Genomic DNA, 14,924 nt, shown 5'->3' with positions numbered 1-14,924 from the left:
GGACATCCTCCCTGTTGGGGGTGCAGGACCCCTTCCCCCCGCATTGGGCTCCAGCCAGAAAACCTGAGAAGAGCTCAGGGGTGTTTGGCTGCCTGTTTGCCCCCTCAGGCTCTAGAACAACTGCTCCCAACTGCACCCAAGCCTTAGGACTCTGCCAGGCCCTCCAGCCTCCTCCTCCTCCTCCTCCTCTTGTGCTTTGGCCCATTTCAGGCCCTGGGAACCGCAGGACCACAGGATCTGGCTCATCTATCAGAGGAGGAGAAGGCCTGCTGGGCCTGAGCCTTGCCACCGTGGGGCCAGAGCTGGCAGCCAGCTCCTCTCTCTGGCCCTGTCCCACCCAACTCCGCCCTCTGTTGAGCCCCTTCAGGTTCCCTGTGCCATCAGCCCCATTCTTGGGACTGCCTGGTGTGCTTAAATGATGCAGCACCCAACTAGCTGCCCTGGTTGGAGAGGTGGCCTGGCTCAGTCGGCCTTCCCAGAGCAGGGTGGGGCCAGTCGTCAGAGCTCCCACCCTCCCACCCTGCCACCCTCCCAGGCTCCCTCTTTCCAGACCCAAGAGAGTCCGGGGGAAAGCAAGGGTGCCTTGCTTCAGTGAGGGCTAACCTCAGTCCTGCTCAGTGCCTGGCTTGGAGACATGACAAGGTCTGTGGGACCTCCGCTAAAGCCTCCAGGGCCCCTGTCTCACCCCGGACCAGGAAAGAGGACACCTGGCTGAGGTGGAATGCTAGGGGTGGGGGACAGTGTGTGCTCCCGGTCAGTGAGAGGATGATGGGACCCCTCTGGCCTGTCCTTCCCACTGCCAGCATGGTCTAAGCCCTGGCAGCATGGTCTAATCCAGTCTCTCCCTCTCTCAGCAGCCCCGAAGGGCAGTGTCTGGGCAGGCCCCAAGGCCTCACGGGGTCTCTCCCTCTCTTCCCTGCTCCCCACAGCATTCGCAACGACAGGCGCCTCCTCTGCCAACCGGTTTGTCAGCATCGGACCCCGGGACGGCAACTTTCTGAACATCCCACAGCAGTCTCAGGTAGGAGGCCCCACCCACGATGAGGATGTGGGCATGGGGGGACAGGCAGGGGCGGGGGCATGGTGAGCATTAGGGAAGAGGCTGGTTCCTTGGGGCCAATCCGGGAGAAGGGGCTAGGGCAGGGCTGGAGAGCCCAGGCTTTTGCAAGCCCAGCTGAGCCTGCCTCCCCAGGCAGCCCCCAGGTCCCCTGGCTAATCAGCTAATTGGATAATTAGCTCTGACAGCCCCGGCCCTGGGGAAGGCGGCCAAAGACCTGAGGCTAGAGGCGCTCTGGGCCAGGCCTGGTGGTAGCCCGAGGCCCCATCAGGAAGAGGACAGCGTCTGCCTGTTGCTCTCCTCCCGCTCCAGCTGGAAGCCCTGGCCCCCAGCCCTCCCTTCTTCCTTGGCTTTGGGTGGGCTGGGCAAGGGGTGGAGGGACAGGGCCGTCCTGGTGGGCTGTGTGCCCAGAGACTCTGGCACCCAGGGTAGGGCAGGGCCTGTTGCCACCCTGGAGGCCCCTCCCTCAAGTCCCCATGAATCCTGTTAGAGGGGAGGCTGGGCTGCCGGAACCTCCAGTCCAGCTCTCGCCTGTCCCTAGTTTGCACAAGGGAAACTCCAGCCCTCCTGCTGGAATCCCCTGGATCTGGCTTTGTACAGGCATCTGTGCACACACACGCATGGGGGCCCCCTCCTCCCTGTGCCTGTTCCCCAGAGGCTGGCAATAGCCCACAGAGCCCCGGGCTGTGGGGTGCAGGGAGGACCCACCTCAGGAGCGGAGCAGAGGCAACTTTTATAGCTCCAGGCTTCTCGGAAAAGAACATGCAAATATCTTTCTCTTTTGCACATTTTACAAAAACACCACCCCTTCAGCCCAAGGCCTGGAGGCTCTAGAAGCCCCAGGAAATCCACCTCAGCCCAGAGCCCCAGGGCCACCTCTTTCAGCTCAGGCTCCTTTACTGCTCTGAGGCCCGAGTCCAGAGAAAGTTGGTGGATGGAAGTTTTGTGTGTGTGGTTTGAGGTTTTGTTTTTTTTCCCTTTTCCTTTCCCTCCCTCAGAAAAAAAAAAAAAAAAAAAAAGCCAAAAAACTTTGTCAAACTTCAAACTTCAGAGCTCCCTAGTGGCAAGGAGGGGAGGGGAGGGGAACTTCAACCCCTCCAGCTTCCCACCCCCTTTCCCCAGAGTCACGTCTGACCCGTCTGGTTTCCAGGAGCAACCAGACATGATGTAACACCCAGATGAACTTGAACTTGGGGGTGTTGAGAAGAAAAACAATGGCTCCGAGCAGGGGCTGGAGCCAGCCCCCTCCGCTGCTCTGTGCCAGGGAGGCCGAGAGAGTCCTGCTGGCAGAGGGCGGGAGGGGGTGCCAGAGGAAGGGACAGCAGGCGGCCTCCCCTCCTGGCTCTGGGCTGGCACCATCGCTCTCGCCCTCCCTCCCTCCCTCCGCCCCAGCCGCCTATAGCTCTGCGTTGCTTGCTCACTCTTGGGGACCACTGCCACGAGTCCTCCCCCGCTTACCCTGTTTCCGCCTCGCCTCCATGTGCTTTCCCTTCTCCACTTTCTCTGCTCACTTTGCTTAAACTTTGGGGCCAAGGCAGAGTTGGAGGCAAGTTCAGGAAACGGTTTTTCTCCCCCTTGTTTTTGCAAGGGGCCTGAGCCCCGAGCCCCAGCAGGCAGGTGTGTCTGGGGGTGATGGTGGGGGAGACTGTAGCCGGACAAGCCCAGTGCAGCCGAGAGCCCTTGGGCCTGGGGGCAGGCAGGCGGCTGCAGCGGGCGCAGGGGGTACAGTGGGGGGCGGTTTCCACAGTAACCAGTGACTTTAGCTGATCTCTGGAGCACCAGATGGAGAGAGAACAATAGAATGAGGGAAGAAAAGAGAATTTTAGCAATTTTGTCATTCCCTGGGCAGCGCTTTTTACTTAGTTTTAATCAATTTTGGACCTGGCTCAGGAAGCAGAAAGGGTGAGCAGAAAAAGCCACTTTGTGCTGGGCAGCAGATGCCCCTCCCTTTCCTGGGACCTGTGGGGGAGACACTAGGGAGCTATCCTGGAACCACCTTTGTCCCTAACTCCAGGCCTTGAACTGAGTCTTCTTCCCCTGGGAGGGGGGCTCCCCAATCTGAGGACTGGTGGTTGTTCCCCTGCCATGCCACTCGGGGGGACATCAAGGGGACCAGCCTGGTGCATTGGCTCAGTCTGACAAAGATAGAGGGGCCAAGCAGGCCTCCAGGTCCTGGTTGTTCCCTGCCTCCTTTCCCTCACAGGGAGGGTGAGGGCTCACATGGCCGTGGTATAAGGGTTCCTGTGTAGACTCCCCTTGGGAAAAGGGGTTCCAGAGAACACCAAGGCCTGAGACTGCAGTAATAGGGGCTCAGCTCACCCAGGCAGCTTTCTCCTCCTCGGGCTAGGACTGGAAGCCCAGGGGCTGGCTGCTGACTCAGCCTTTGCCCCACTCAGGGGGTGCCTTGGGCCTGGGTCCCCCCCCCCCCCCCATGCGGTGCCAAGTATCCCATGAGCCTCCCTTTGGCCTTTAGTCAGTTGATGGGGTTGGACTTTGGGCAGTTCCTCCAGGAGCCCCGCCACAGGAGGGCAGCTCTCCTCTGCATGTTGTCCAGGAGGTTTAGTGTCTCTGCCCACCCAATAAACGCCAGCAGCTCCCCAGCCATGGTGGCAACTCCAAACCCCCATTGTTCTAAATGCCCTCCATCTGCACCATCCAATGGGGCCCGCGCTGGCTACATGCAGCTGTTGAAGTTTAAATTAAATAACTAGAGAAAACCTGAGTCCCTCAGTCACACTAGCTACATTTCAATTGCTTAGAAGCCACGTGCAGCTGGTGGCTACCACATTGGATAGAGCAGAGAATGTTTCCGTTGTTGAAGGTTATAGGTGATCTTCCAGGTCCTTTGTGACACTAAAACTCAATGTCTTCATCTCCCAATAGATGACAGCCTGTGGTCCCAGACCAGAGCCAGAGGGACGGGTCCGGCCTACAGGCATAGTCTGTGTTCCTGAAACAAGTGGTTTTAAACACGGACAACTTTCACATACCATTCTGTCTGGACTTTTGGTGCCTTTTGAAAAGCTGGCTGCCCCAGCTACCCCAGGCCCTCACTCTAATGCGGAGTGAGCAGGCCACATGTAGCAGTTCGGAGAACAGACTCTGAACTGTCCCCTGGGTTTGAGTCCTGGCTGGGCCATGCTGTCAGACTGTGTGGCCTCAGGCAGGCCAGCCATCCTCTCTTCACTTGGCTTCTCTCTGGGGCTGGAACAAGGGTAGAATGGGATACTACTAAGTGCATGCTCTGTAGTTAGCTCTGCGTGGCTTCTGCAGATCGGCCTCTGTGACCCAAAGCCTGGGAGAGACCCTGAAATACATTTTTAGACCCCTTTTTTGCCCCAGAGGGCACTACCAGGCCTACTACTCAGGTACTGTAGACCATAGAGAACACTTCCTTCCCAACCTTACCCCCCCCCCCCCCCCCCCCCCCCCCCCCCCCCCCCGCTTCCCCCGCTGCCCTTTGACCGCAAGGTGGGGCAAGAGTCTGATGGAGGGCTTTGCAGGCAGCCCAGCCTCTGGGTCAGGTGTATTTTGTGATGAGCAGCCACCAAGACTTGTTTGTGGGAAGGTGGCTCCCCCTGCTGGCACCCTGAGGGAAGTGACTCCTGCCCCAGGGAGCCCCCTCGCCAGGTGCCCTGAGGGTAGAGGATCAGGCAATGTGGGCTATGGCCCCCTCCCCCAGGCCACGTACCGCTAGGGACTGAAGCCATGTGGTGTGTCCCCCCCCCACCCCCCCGCCTCCCCAGCTTTTCAGCCTGTGGGACCTTGGCTGGGGAATACAGACGGGAATTTCTGCTTTTAATCCAAAGAGACAGAAAGAAAACTCAGCAAGAAGCTGGGCCACCCCCACCCCACTCCCAAAACCCCTCTGGGGACAAAAGCTCCAGCCTGGCATCCTCCCCACCCTCCAGGACCCATACAAAAACCTAAACAATTGGAAACATGGCCAGATCCCAGGTCTGTGCCTGTGCCAGCTCCAGCCATGGGGGTCCCACCCGCTGGGCACAGTGCCCACGGGAAGGCCAGCTGGACCCTAGCACTGGGGGGCAGGGTCTCTTGGGGGCGGCAAGATTCCCATAAGAGGTACAGACAGAATGGGGATGTACCTCTTGGTGGGGTGTTGGTGTCCTTGGCTGTGCTGGAGGTGGGCCCTCCAGGGGCCTTGGCCACTGGCCTGCACTCAGCAGGCCAGGTGGGATGGAGAAGAGACTTGCCCCTGTTGTTCTCAATACCACCTCTTTTTGTCCCATTTCAGTCCTGGTTCCTCTGATAAGATCGACAAAAGAAATGACAAAATGTAAAGAAGAGGTTCCTCAAACGGGGGGAGAAGAAATTTTGAGACGTGGAAAAATCCCCCAGCCCAGCCCCACCGAAAAGCAAAAATTAAACGTCGTCAGCCACTCAGCCCTTCTCTCCTCCAGCCCGGGGAGCCCTGCAGGCCCCCAGAAGCAGCCCAGTTCTCGGAGAGCCCTCAGAAGAGGTCTCGGTGGAGCTGTGCACCAGCAGCCAAGCAGAAAGAAACATGCAAAACGGACTCTGTTAAGTAGAGGACAGAAAGAAAGAAAGGATGCAGCAGAACTGCCTTTCTCCCCTCCCTACCCCGCCCCGACCTTCAGGGGAAGGAACAAAATCAACCCGACAAAGCAACCAGCACAGTTCTAAAGGGGCCTGTCCTACACCCTCACCCTTCCTAGGGGAACCCCACCCTCGACTCTGGCCGAAGCTTCACTAGGGAGCTCGGAGGACAAGCTTGTACAAATGATGGGGTGCAGATCCAGAGGGTTCTCCCTCCAGACTCCGCCCCCTCCCTGCCTGTCTCCCCCTCCTCCCCTCCCTTGCCCCCCTAGTCCCCACTGCCTTGGCCTCTGGCTTCTTCCCCCCAGCTGCTCTGGACTAGGTGAGGCCCATGGCTTCCAGGTCTCCCTGCCCTACCTTCGGGCTAGAAGCCCCCCTCCACCCTGGGGGTCAGGGAGCATCCCCTGGAGCTAGTTTCTTGCTCCTGGAATGGAGGGTGTTGTCACCCCACCCTGAGTTTTGGGGGTAGTTTCAGGGCCTCAGACCCCTCTGTACAGTCCATAGGAAAAAGTCGGAATGCTACGACAGCCCGTCCCAGCCTGGGACAGGCCCCCTCTTCCCTTTCTCTGCAGGCTGGGAAAATCACTCTCTCGCCATGCCACAAGTGAGGGGAGGTGGGCCCCAGGTCACCCCCACACCCCAGCCCCCGCATGCAGGTGCCCTCGCTCCGCCCCACCGGTCCCTGCCCCTGCCCCTCACACAGACAGCCCTGCTGTGGCCGGGCCGGAGAGTGGAGCAGAAAGGGGACCCCGGAGCCGAGCGAGGAGGACGAGGCAGCCGCCGCTGCCACTGGCTAAGCTGCCACCTGCGCTAGGTAGGCGTCCTGCTCGCCGACTTTCAGTTCCTTTGGAGGGTGTCGGGTGTTGTCCTTTTTCAAAAGTGTTTTGGAGCTTTCTCTGTCCCCTCCCCCCCCAACCCCACTTTCTCCACCACATGGGCCTCCTGGCCACTTCTCTCTGGATTTCAGCTGTAATGTCTTTACTCTTTATTTAGGGGTGGGGCATTCATTGTTTGGGTCTTTTGCCGTTGCAATTGGGAACTCCTCCTCCATTTGAGCAACTTGGGAACAATTTGGTAACACACCACAGGAAGTAGCTCTCCTCCCTCCCCCTGCAGCCCCTTCCTCCCCCCAAGGGATGGTTGGGGGCCTGTCCAGAGGGTTTTCCGAAGCCCCCTGGGAGGGAGGGAAGCAAGAGCATGCCCAGCCCCCCTCCGGGGTGTGACTTGGCCCCTCTGGCTTGTCTTTCTGTGCCTTACTCCCTGCTCCCTGCATCTCCCTTCCTAGGCCCCCTTCTCGAGTCCTTGTGCCTCTCTCTCTCTCTCTTTCTTAACTGTATGAAAACACAAAGCACAGGTCAGGATCCTCTGAAAGTCAGTCAACCCAACATTGCACCATAGGGGTGGGTTGTGGGCTTTATTTATTGTGAATCTAGTTTGTGAGGCTGTGGCCCCAGCAGGGAGGGAGGGACGGAGGGGAGGGAGCTGGCTGGGGAGGCGAGGAGGGCCCTTACCTGGGGCCAAAGGGGCCAGCGTTCGTTGCCTCCTCCTCAACTGGAAGCCACTAGGTGGCTGGCCCCAGGAGTGGCTTTTGTTGGAAGTTGAGCGAAGGCCCTCCCCCAACCGCGTGCAGCCCTCGGGGAAGACCGGGACTGAGAAGCAGGGGACAGGGGATCCCGCGGGAGCCTGGGTGGGGGGGGCGTGGGGAGTAGGGCGGGGGGGTGGGGGGCCGGGTGGGCCGGGCGTGACGCGCGGTCAAAGTGCAATGATTTTTCAGTTTGGTTGGCTAAACAGGGTCAGAGCTGAGAGGGGAGCGGAAGGGACCCCCTGCCCGGCCGCACGCGCCCCTTCCCTCGAAGACAATCGGGGCCGCGGGCGCGGTGGGCCCGCGGGAGCCGGGGTCTGCGGGGCGCCCGCCCGGGCGAGGTCGGAAGCTGCAGGCCAGCTGGGCCGGGGCGGGAGCACGCCCGGCGGGGCTGCCCGGGCGGGCAGGGGGGTGGGGGCCGCTCCTTTCCTAAGTGGCGTTGTGAGGGGCAGGCGAGGGGCGACGAGGGCGACAGGAGATGTGGGGACGTGTTAGAAGAGAAAAAAAACCCACAAAAAATATATATGGGGGAAATGAACTTTTTTTTTTCATTGAACCAAGTGCAATGCATCAGAGAGTTTTCCTATCTTTGTATGTTAAGAGATTGTTAAGAAAAATTCTATTTTTGTTGTAATGTCCTCGCGGCTCTGGGGACGCTAAAAGAACTGGGCCTGCCCCGCCCTGCGCGGGGATAACGAAAGCTGAGTGTTTTTTCCTTTTTTTTTTTTTTTTGTTCGTTTTCAGTTTTTTTTTTTTTTTTTTTAAGTCGTTTTCCTGCGTTGACGAGGATGATCTGGGGTTTTTATTTGTTTCGTCGTTCGTTCTCGGTTTCGGTGGGAGGGCTGAAGGAAACGTTCACATTTTAGAGTTAAAAAAAAAACACCTCGACATTAAAAAAAAACACAAGATCAAAAAGGAAAAGGACGAGAGAAAATTATTTTTAAGATAATTCAACATAAAAACCCTGGTGCTTCTTACATTATAAAGTACGTTTAAAAAAAACCCACAAACTATTATACATAAGTTTATGAATCAATTAAATATCCTGCACTTGTTAGGAACACGCATATCCCTTCTTTGTTGAGTTTAACGGAACGGGACAGCGGCATACGCCCGGCGGCTGGGCTGCTCTGGCCGCGGGTCTCCCCGGGCGCCCCCTCCCCAGGGCCCAGCGCCCCCTCCTCGCCCCATCCCCGTCCGGGCACGGGGGCGCGGCGGGGGGGTCCCCAGCCCCTCCCCCGCAGAGGTCAATGCCAACGAACAAACGTCCCCTCCCTCCCTCCCTCTCCGCCCCGAGCGCCCTTCTTTGAGCCAGACGCCAACTTGACCCTCACCAGCATTATCAGGAGCGCGCTCAGCAAGTTGGTAGTTACCCCCCCTCTTTCCCCGGCGCCCCCGACTCAACATCACTCCTCCCATCCCTACCCCTACCCCCGTCACCCACCGGGGAGCACGAGGAAGGCTCGAAGCTCCAGGACAGGACCAGCCAAGCTGACAGGTCGATTCGCCCAGGCCCGCGCCCGCACGCACGCACGCACACGGCCCCGCACACAGCCCCCCCCCCCCGCAACCAGCCCCGTCGACTGCCTTACACACCCGCCCCCGCGCTGGCCGGCCGACCTAGTGCCTTGTTCTCACCCCCGTGCTGGCGGAGCGGACGCCGCGCTCTGGGTCCCAGAGGGGCCGGGTGGCTCAGACGACCCACCATTTCCTCCCCCCGACCGTGCTGAACGGACCCCCCACACGAGAGAAAATAAAGGAGCAATAAAGTCACGAGAAATTTCGTCCCCCAATCGAGAGCCCGAGGGGCACCCCAGCCCCGCCTCTGCTCCCCCCACCCACCCACCCTCGGGGCGCCCCCCTCCCCCCAAGCCAGCCTGGGCCAGCCCCGCTTCGGCCCCTCCCGGGAGATCCGTGCGCCCGACCAGCACCAGCATCGCGGACCGCAAAGGCCGCCCGTCCCGTCAAACAAGTTTCTTCTTAGGCTAAGAAACGCAGTATATACGAGTATCTCTATATATAGTACTAATGGATTTGGTGTGCTTCCCCCTTAGCGTCCCCCGTCCCTCCGCTCCTCCTCCTTCAGCCTGGTCTCCCCCTCTCTCTGCCCTCCACCCCCGTCTCTGCACTGAGATACATAAGAAACAAGGGTAGTTTACTGTCTGTTTTGTTTTCTGGGTTTTCAGTGTCCTAGCGGAATGCAAGTAGGCAGCCAGCCCGTATGTTCCCTCTCCGCCCCGCCCCGCCCCGCCCCGCCCCCGTCACTGCGCTTCTGTTATACCATCTTTGCCTGACTCTCTCCGGCTTCTCCATTGAATGGCTAATGTGTATGTGAAATAAAGAAATAAAGAAAAACAAAAGTAAGAGCGCCCGAGCCTTCGCTAACGCCGCCGTGCGGGACCGGTTCGAGATCCGTGGGGTGAGTGGCGGCGGGGACCCCGCGCCTCTCCCGACGCCCCTGGCGCGCGGCGGCCGCGGTCCAGGGGCGTCTATCCCTGGGTCTCCAGGAGGGGGCGCCGCTGAGAAGGGCCAAGACTCCCCGGTCCCTCCCCACCTCTCCCGCTGGCCCCAGCCCGCAAAAAAGAGGCACCACGTTAGTCCGATGACCAGGCTGCCATGTTGGTCCCCGGCCCCCGGCCCCGGGAGGGAGATGCGGGAAAGGCCATTTCCAGCGGGCGCCGGGTGATATAGATATAAAGGTCTGCAAGACCCCTGGGGGCGACAGCCGCCCTTCCGGACCCCGGGGCCCTTCTCCCCGTTGGGGACGTCCTCACTGGTCCCTCTTGGGGCAGTTCGCTCCACAGCAGGCGCAGGGCATCGGCTGCCCTTTCCCCGACCGCCCTGGGCGGAGTTCCCGGTGCTCCTCGGCTCAGAGGCAACGCCGCGGAGGTCACCGCACCTCAGGGCTCACGGCCGCTCGTTCCGTCTTGATGGGCCGGGCCGCCCCGTCGGGGCTGCCGTCGGGGCCGGCCGGGGGCGCGGGCTGCGAGCGCACCGCGGCCTCGGCCCTGCGACAAGGCCCGCGGCGGGAGCCGTCGTGTGGGGCTCGGGGCGCCGGCCGTTTGCGGGGCCCGGGCGGGGCGGGGCCTGCGGCCAGAGCGGCCGCCTGGTCGCGCAGCAGCCGCACCAGGAAGCCAATGTATTTCATGGCCAAGCGGAGCACCTCGTTCTTGCTCAGCTTCCGGTCGGGCGGGTGCGTTGGCAGCAGCTTCCTGAGCTCTGCGAAGGCACCATTCACGTTCTGCTGCCGCCAGCGCTCCCGGCTGTTGGTGAACACACGCCGGGCCACCTTCTGGGGCTGGTGCCCTGCGAACAGGAGGGGTCGGGTTGGCGCCGGGGCCCAGGGGGCGCCCCCTCCTGCCCTGCTTCGGGCACCCAGGACCCTCGTGGGCGCTTCCACACAGGCGGTGGGCTGGGGCTTTCTCCACCGAGCGAGCGATCCACAAGTAGGATCCATGTGTAGGTCCCCCGCTGCTCGCTGCTCGTTAGCAACCGGCTTCCCCGCTCCCTCCCCTTCGACAAGGACCATCACAGGCCAAGGCTGCGGACAACCGAGATCTTCCGTATCTCTGACTGCCCACACCTTTCTGTCAGTGGCTGAGATGCCTAGGGAAATGTTTCCCGTGGCCGTCAGTCTGGGGAGCTGTCCCATGGTCCTCATTCCGAGTGTGCCCCTGAATGTGCCTGGAGATGCACGTGGGTCTGAGAGGTTCCGTAGGTGTGACCGCGGTCCCCCGTCTGTGTCTTGGGTGAACTCTGGCATAGTTAAATGGCTGTGGTTGTGTACAATCGTTGCCAGGTGGTTGTGGTTGTGTGGCTGTGGTTCTGTGGCTGACTCTTGTGTGGCCGTGGTCCTAAGTGGCTGTGGTTGTGTGGCTGTCTCTTGTGTGGTTGTTGTCCTGTTTCCTGCACGGCTGTGCATTCTATTGGAGCTGTCATTCTGTGGCCCCCACGCCATGGCACATTTGCCATGAACTCTTTGTGGCTTGTTGGGTGGCTGTGGTCATGTGGGCCTGGCCAGGGGTCTGTGGTTTTGCACAGGGGTATAACCTGAGTACTGAGTCCCTGTGGGGGCTGTCCTGTATATGTCTGTGTGCACCTGTAGCACCTTTTCCTGTGCAGACGTGAGTCCCAGCAGAGATGGCTATGCACACACCAACCCATACTCACCCTCGGCCAGCTCCAGCTCACAGTGGCTCGGTCTCCGCTTCAGCCGGCTGCTAGGGAAGATGCCAAAAGGTCCTGCTGGCCCAATGTAGAGGCTGTAAGGGGTCGTGGGTCACTAACGCCTTGTGGGCAAGGACCCCTGGCCCTGGATTCCCCCCAGGCCCCAGCTCCCCACTGACCTGTTGAGGAAAGGGTGAGGGTGATAATGCAGGGCCAGGGGCGGTGGGGCGGTTCCCAGGGTAGAGAGCTGCAGCAGCGGGGGCCGCAGGGCACTCAGCTCCGTGGTGGCCACGGCTGCCCCTGGGGGCCTGGTGTGGCCCAGGCTGATCACTGGCACACCAGGAGGCAGCCTGGGGGGTGAGGAGCTTTGGTGGCCAACCTCCTTCACTTTCGGGGGCCCAGGCGAGGCGGGCTTGGGGGGCAGAGCAGGCACTGGGCTGGGGGCACACACCATTTCAGCCTTCTCAGTCATGGTGGGGCCCACCTCTGCCTGGGCCTGGGGCGGGCACATGGACCCCAAGGGGGTGCTCACCTGTGGGAGGGAAGGAAGCCAGTGGGGAGGGAGAAATCAGATGCCATGCACATCCCTTAGCCCAACACCGCCCTCAGATGATGGAAAGGGTGGGGAGATGGTGGGGTGGTGGGCAAAGGCAGGTGACTCAGAAACCACCGGGACATGTGAGGGGAATCTGCACAAGGGCAGGAGGTACCCAGTGAGTCTCGGCAGCACTGAGCTTGGCGGTGCCATCTCTGAGCTGTTTGTGATTCACGAGGGGCCTCAGTTGCCCAGCTTCTGATAAAATTTCCTTTATTACAGAATCCCTTCTCACCTGGAGCCTGGAGAGAGGGGGAAGGAAGGAACCCATGAAGGATCCCATTGCCCCTAGGATGACCCTATAATTCTCAGATCTGATCCTGAGACACCCCCTTATTGATACCATGTGACCTTAGAGTTCCTCTACAATTGACTCTGACCCTTCACTGATTCCTCCCCCAGCTGACCATGTGGGCCCTCAGCTATGACCCTGGGGCTCTCTTCTCATTGCCCATGTCACACCCTGAAAGTCCTCCATTATCGCTCCATTGACTCCCACCCCCTTATGAACCCTGTAACCCCACTGCCGACACTATGATCAAAAATGCCAATCCAGGATCCCCAAACCCTGACCCCACTGATCAGTACATAGTCATGTCCCAATTCTTCTCTGGCCCTCCCTGGTGTCCCCCAAACCTCATTTCCTACCCGCATCAGCATCCACTCCTTTGCATCTCTGCTTAGACGGTTTGGCTCCATGGCTTGCAGTGTCCCAGCAACTTCTGGGACTCCTGGCCTCTCTGCCCTGTCATCCCTACCTAGGCTCTGGAGAAGCTGGCCTGGACTCTCCCTTAGTGGGTACCCCCTGACGAATGAATGAATGAATGAATGAATGAATGAACAAATGAATGAATGTAGGCCTTCCCAGGATCCCCCACCTTCAGGCAACTCCCCTCTTACCCCGGCGCTGGTCCTGCTGTCCGGTGAGTGCCCTGGCTCTGTCCTTCAGGGCTCCAGGCCGGGTTCCGTGGCCCCAATCGGATGCGGCCTCGGCGGCGGTCGGGGCCGCCGAGAGCTTGCCGCCCCCTCCCGGCAGCAGCGTCGGGGCCGCGCCTCTTCCCGGGCTCCCAAAGGCCGCGGCGACGGCGGCGTGGATCCCTCGAGGGAAAGTGAGCTGCTCCTGGCCGGCCCGCCCTCTCCCCGCCCCCGGCGGCCCAGTTTCCTCCCTCTCACCCCCGGCCGCGCCGGAGGATGCTGGACCGGCACAGATAAGGGCCTGGCCGACTGGCCGCGCCTGATAAGGAGCCGGGCTGACCCCGGAGGAAACCGGCGGGCGGGGATCTCTGAGCGCGGGCCCCGCGGCCCCGCCCCCGGCCGGCGACGGACCGAGCCTTCACCCCTCAGGGCCTCACCTTCCGTCCCCCCAGGCGCTGGAGTGGCTCCGGGCCTCGGAGGACCCCGACCAATGCACGGCTGGGAGTGACGGACCCGGATGCACGCAGAGGGGAAACTGAGGCAGGGAAGCAGCAGCTTCCCGTATCGCTTGGGTTTCACCTCTGGCTTTGAACACCCCCCTGCCCAAGTGTTGGCGCTGGTGGGGGTGGAGAGTCCTTTCCGGCAGTGCTGGGGCCTCGTGACCCGGGCCCCCTCTTGCTCCTCCTCTCCTCACCCAGTTTGGTTCCTCTTTTTACACCACCCCTCCCTCCGGGACTCTGCACCACCCCCACCCCAGGCTGAGGCCCTGGAGGGAAGGCCATTCTTACAGGCAGCCCTTAGGTGTCCAGCCTGGGCCAGCGTCCTGGGCCCCCCTGGGCCTGCTGTCCTTACCACCTTTTCAGGCCCAGGATGGAGGATGAGAGCTAGTGCCACAACTGGGAGGGACTCCCAGGGTGCCAGGGCTAGCAGCACCTTACAAGAGGTGCTCCCCTCCTGTCCCTAGGATGTGGATCCTCTAGGCCACAGGACCACACAGCCCCAACTTGGTGGTCTCTGGCCCTCATCCCACATCACAGGCCACTTTGGGGGTGGAGGGGACCATGGTGATAAAGAGGTGTTGGGCGAGTGTCTGGGGTGCTGGTGGCGCTCAGCCCCGAGCCAGAGCCTCACAAGAGAGGGGCTGCAGGAAGAGATTGGTAGCTGGACCAGACTCTACCTTTCTCTAGTGCCCTCCCACCTGGGTCAGTCGTGCTTTGCCTCGGGTGTATCTATCTGGGGACAGCAGGGGCCACCGCCTCCCAGGACTCCGGTGAAGCCCAGGAGCAGTCGACCACCAGCCGTCCCACTGCCCCAGGGAAGCAGGGGTTCGGCTCGCAGCACATCAGTTACCTGATGTTCCCTACAAGCTAGGTTCTCGGATTAGGTTCATTTCACAGGTGGGGATGCAGCGGAGAAAGGTGTTTGGGAGGTGGGGGTGGGGACGCTAGGCCTCTCCGTTAAGGTCGCTCAGCCTCCGTCCCGGAGGGGAGGGGAAGCGCAGGCCCGCCAGCGCCTCAGTGCGCTCGCCCGAGGGGCCGCGGAGCAGGAAGCACCTGGTCTGGAGCGGATGCACCAGGCGCCTGGTTCCGGCCCGGCTTCCGCCACCGAGGCCCCGCGGGGAGCTCGGCCAGGGAACCCAGGCGGCGACGCGAGGCCGGGTAGGGGTTGGGTGACTGGGGAGCCCGTCTGCGACGGCGCGCACGCCGACAGGGGGTGTGGGTGTGCGCGTTGGGGCGGGGGAAGGGGTTAAGGCCCCGCGGGCACGAGCACACGGCCGCCGCCCCGTGGTCGCGCCGGGAACTGCAGGCACCCGCAGCGGGGGGGCGGGGGGGTGGGGGGGGCAGAGCCCCGAGCTGCAAGGGGACAGACCACCGCGGAGCCAGAGAGGGTCAGCTTCCACCCCCACCCGGCGACAGAACATCCCAGGCAGAAACACTGACCACACTTCTGTCAGCAAGGGACAGACAGGCCTCCAGAACCACAGAGCTCCCCTGCAGACAGGCCGCTGGAGAGAGGACAGAGCCCTAAAGGCA

The 14,924-nt window shown here is 61.2% G+C and overlaps 2 protein-coding genes across 26 annotated transcripts in view; one reads left to right on the top strand and one right to left on the bottom strand.

The window, feature by feature from the left end:
* Window positions 1-9,578, top strand: part of NFIX (nuclear factor I X) — a 99,521-nt gene extending 89,943 nt beyond the window's left edge. For 13 of the 23 annotated variants that reach the window (XR_012012263.1, XR_012012262.1, XM_072787069.1 and 10 more), the window contains 2 exons: window positions 930-1,021; window positions 5,313-9,578. Coding sequence is in view for 21 of the 23 variants with exons in the window: in XM_072787051.1 (XP_072643152.1) it covers window positions 930-1,021; window positions 5,313-5,327 (107 nt within the window). In the remaining 2 variants the exon portion in view is untranslated. Of the gene's footprint in view, window positions 1-854; window positions 1,022-5,312 lie in introns of all 23 variants that reach the window. The other 10 variants (XM_072787057.1, XM_072787068.1, XM_072787058.1 and 7 more) reach the window with 1 other exon arrangement.
* A 234-nt stretch (window positions 9,579-9,812) lies between these two features.
* Window positions 9,813-13,587, bottom strand: LYL1 (LYL1 basic helix-loop-helix family member). 3 transcript variants are annotated; one of them, XM_072787077.1, is made up of 6 exons: window positions 12,877-13,587; window positions 12,625-12,781; window positions 12,092-12,218; window positions 11,561-11,913; window positions 11,385-11,476; window positions 9,813-10,520 (listed from the first exon to the last, which is right to left on the bottom strand). In XM_072787077.1, the coding sequence occupies exons 4-6, from the start codon at window positions 11,890-11,892 to the stop codon at window positions 10,105-10,107; spliced, it is 840 nt and encodes a 279-aa protein (XP_072643178.1). In that variant the 5' UTR covers window positions 11,893-11,913; window positions 12,092-12,218; window positions 12,625-12,781; window positions 12,877-13,587; the 3' UTR covers window positions 9,813-10,104. The 3 variants fall into 3 exon arrangements, with proteins under 3 accessions (XP_072643178.1, XP_072643177.1, XP_072643176.1); XM_072787076.1 differs by lacking the exon at window positions 12,625-12,781; XM_072787075.1 differs by lacking the exons at window positions 12,092-12,218; window positions 12,625-12,781 and having other exon boundaries at window positions 12,877-13,575.
* Window positions 13,588-14,924: the final 1,337 nt, after the last annotated feature.

This window comes from Canis lupus, chromosome 19, assembly GCF_048164855.1.
Source record: "Canis lupus baileyi chromosome 19, mCanLup2.hap1, whole genome shotgun sequence".
In the NCBI taxonomy this organism is placed as follows: Eukaryota; Metazoa; Chordata; class Mammalia; order Carnivora; family Canidae; genus Canis; species Canis lupus.
This window is presented reverse-complemented; position numbering and strand designations above follow the sequence as displayed.

Excerpts from the sequence above, each read along its gene's own strand:
- LYL1 (XM_072787077.1), bottom strand. The coding sequence starts at position 11,892 with ATGTGCCCGCCCCAGGCCCAGGCAGAGGTGGGCCCCACCATGACTGAG. Across the intron at positions 11,477-11,560 it reads CCTCACCCTTTCCTCAACAG|CCTCTACATTGGGCCAGCAG; the intron begins GTCAGTGGGGAG and ends GACCCCTTACAG. Across the intron at positions 10,521-11,384 it reads TGAGCTGGAGCTGGCCGAGG|GGCACCAGCCCCAGAAGGTG; the intron begins GTGAGTATGGGT and ends TCCTGTTCGCAG.